At 39.5% G+C, this 2,500-nt stretch overlaps 1 protein-coding gene across 1 annotated transcript in view; it reads right to left on the bottom strand.

Annotated features, from left to right (window-relative positions):
- LOC138043926 (AP-5 complex subunit beta-1-like) overlaps nt 1-2,500 on the bottom strand; it is a 48,025-nt gene that overhangs the window by 198 nt on the left and 45,327 nt on the right. Inside the window, exons 35-37 of the mRNA XM_068890454.1 lie at nt 1,775-1,851; nt 1,175-1,287; nt 1-692 (exon numbers count right to left, since the gene is read on the bottom strand). The exon at nt 1-692 is cut by the window's left edge and continues 198 nt beyond it. Of these exons, the coding sequence (XP_068746555.1) occupies nt 517-692; nt 1,175-1,287; nt 1,775-1,851 (366 nt within the window). The 3' untranslated portion in view covers nt 1-516. The remainder of the gene's footprint in view (nt 693-1,174; nt 1,288-1,774; nt 1,852-2,500) is intronic.

Here is a 2,500-nt window from a genome sequence, read left to right as displayed (position 1 = left end):
TATTGACCCTATTCCGGAATAAAAATACGTGGAATGATGATTTAAAATGATATGTTTGGCGTTTTGAAGAAACAAGGACAATAAAGATATGTTTAAAAGAGCATTTTAGCAGGTGTTTGACAATTTAAATGGGAATCTCTTTAAAAACGAAGGATGTCTAACTTCTAATTCACATATTCCTATTCCGGAATACGGTCAATCGCACGCACCCTTATTGAAAATGTTCCGAAGAAAAGCAGGCAATGAGAAACTTGGGTTGGATGATAAGAATGCCGGTGAGAAAGAGAAGCCTTTCAATGACATAGGATGGGCTAAAGTCCCTGATTTGACAAAAAGGAAATTCATGATCGAAGCATAACACAAACCCCAATAGGTGCGCTCAGCCATCTGTGTATTGAAAAAGGTACAACGATGTCGCGATGTAATCTTAAATCTTTACAAATCCTTGGCCAACTGTATAATGATTAGTTAAATCACAATGCCAATCAACGCGTGTGGAAGATGTACGGTGCCTCGTTAGCCTCCAAAAGATAAAGCTTTCTGCTCGAACGTTAGCAGGTAAGACTCCACGAGGTTGAGCAAGCGCCAGTCGTCGGTTCCTATGAATACTACAGTACTTTCATTAAGGGGACGGAATTTTAATAACAGATGCTGAAGAGGCGGTAGGAATATCCCAAGCCGTACCTCATCATCTGGAAAATAAAAGTCATTGGTTAAAAGACAAGTAAAACCAACAGCAAGTATCAAGAACTTGACTAAAATTTGGGCAGTTGAACAGTTGGCTAAGCGGGTTTAGCATTGACCGACTACAGTGGGGGAGAACCTGGGTAACACATGACGGCACCTCAGGGTGCAGACAACTGAGGAAAAAATTGCTGTCTATGTAATCACTTTAATGTACGTAACCCTGAGGGAAGTAAGGGAACACATGCACTCTTTGTAAAGACATAGAACCAGACTCACTTGGACATCTGCTTTTAAACCCCTTGCATCGGATTATTTACTTTAATCAACTTGTTCGATACAATCAAATTTCCGTCAATCACACACCCACCGGCAGAGCACCTCCGTTTCTTCAACTGGACTGAGCTAATGGACTGGTAGCGACTGCCCATAAAACTGAATGACGTTAAAACGCATCTGAATCTGAATCATTTTATTTGGTTATAGTTACCTGAAGCACTCGTAACAAAAGGAAGCAAGCTCTCTTCTAGGATTTTTCCCATAATACTCCATTCAACAGAGAGACATACAATGGACTCGGCTCCTGTGCCGGATGGGTCTTCACTGCAAGATAGGCCACGAAAAGAGGTATTCAGAGTAAAGGGGGTAAAACTAATAGGAATTAAAATTTTTATCTAGCGGAAAGAGATTCAAAATATGGTATTTTAAAGCGACACTACTCGTCTGAGCCAAACGGGAATTTACGGACTCAAACACAAGGCTCTTGGGGAATATTTGTGAATCTACGCAAGGTTTACCGAGTTAGCAAAAATCCCTTTTGGATAGTGGAAAACAGAAAACAATGGCGTAACCAAGTACAAACAAAGTCTTGTGCATGAAGGCCTTTAGCTGGCAACTGTTCATCAATAAACGTATTCCCCGCTTAAACCTTGGAAAATCCTCCTTTCTTCATGACCAAACAAAAACTATAATCAAAACATTGCCAAATTAAATTTGTTCCATAGAGAGGAGCTTAACTATTTGAGAAACCTTAGCTTAAGATAAAAGTATTCCTTTTTTCTAAGGTGTTATATCGGCGACTCCGGCGTACCTCGTTCGCTGGATGTGTGTAAAGTAATCCCATAACGCAGAAAAAATCTCTCCTTTTATTACTGACGGTTGATTGATCTGCAATAGACATGTCAGTTATAATCTACGCTAATTTTGGTACAAAACAACTAAGACTTGGTGACACTAAATTTGCTCGGGGAGTCATTCCACAGTTTAAAGGCCCACTGAACCAAGGTTTCACTGAGTAAAGTAGTTCATACTCCTTGTCGATTTTTAACAAATCACGAAAAATGCTAGGACCAAGCCTTAAACGAACCCTCCACTTCGCAAAAAAAATAACTTTAAATAATAGGAAACGACCTTTACAGTCAAATCAGTCTAATTAATTTTCAAAGAAAGCGTATGTATCCGAAATAAATAAGTTTTAGAATCGCCTATTTTTGTTTTCAATTTTCGCGGTCGCCGCCATCTTGAAAAATTGTGACGTGTTACGGTTGCCCTATTGTTATTAGACAAAAGTTCTTTGTTTCACTTGAAAACAATAGGGCAACCGTAACACGTCGCAAATATTCAAGATGGCGGCGCCCACGAAATTTGAAAGTAAAAATAAGCGGTTTTAAAATTCAGTTTTCCTGAAATAAACACCTTTTTTAAACAAATTTTCTTGGAAACATTATTTCCTCCGATTTTTAAGGACGTTCGCGCCCATTGCTACTGCGCATCCTTACAGCGCACGCAAATTCACATGCCACGTCATGCATCGGGC

The sequence above is a fragment of the Montipora capricornis genome, chromosome 3 (genome assembly GCF_036669925.1).
Source record: "Montipora capricornis isolate CH-2021 chromosome 3, ASM3666992v2, whole genome shotgun sequence".
Classification (NCBI taxonomy): domain Eukaryota; kingdom Metazoa; phylum Cnidaria; class Anthozoa; order Scleractinia; family Acroporidae; genus Montipora; species Montipora capricornis.
The sequence above is the reverse complement of the archived record's forward strand: the minus strand, read 5'-3'. Positions and strand labels throughout refer to the sequence as shown.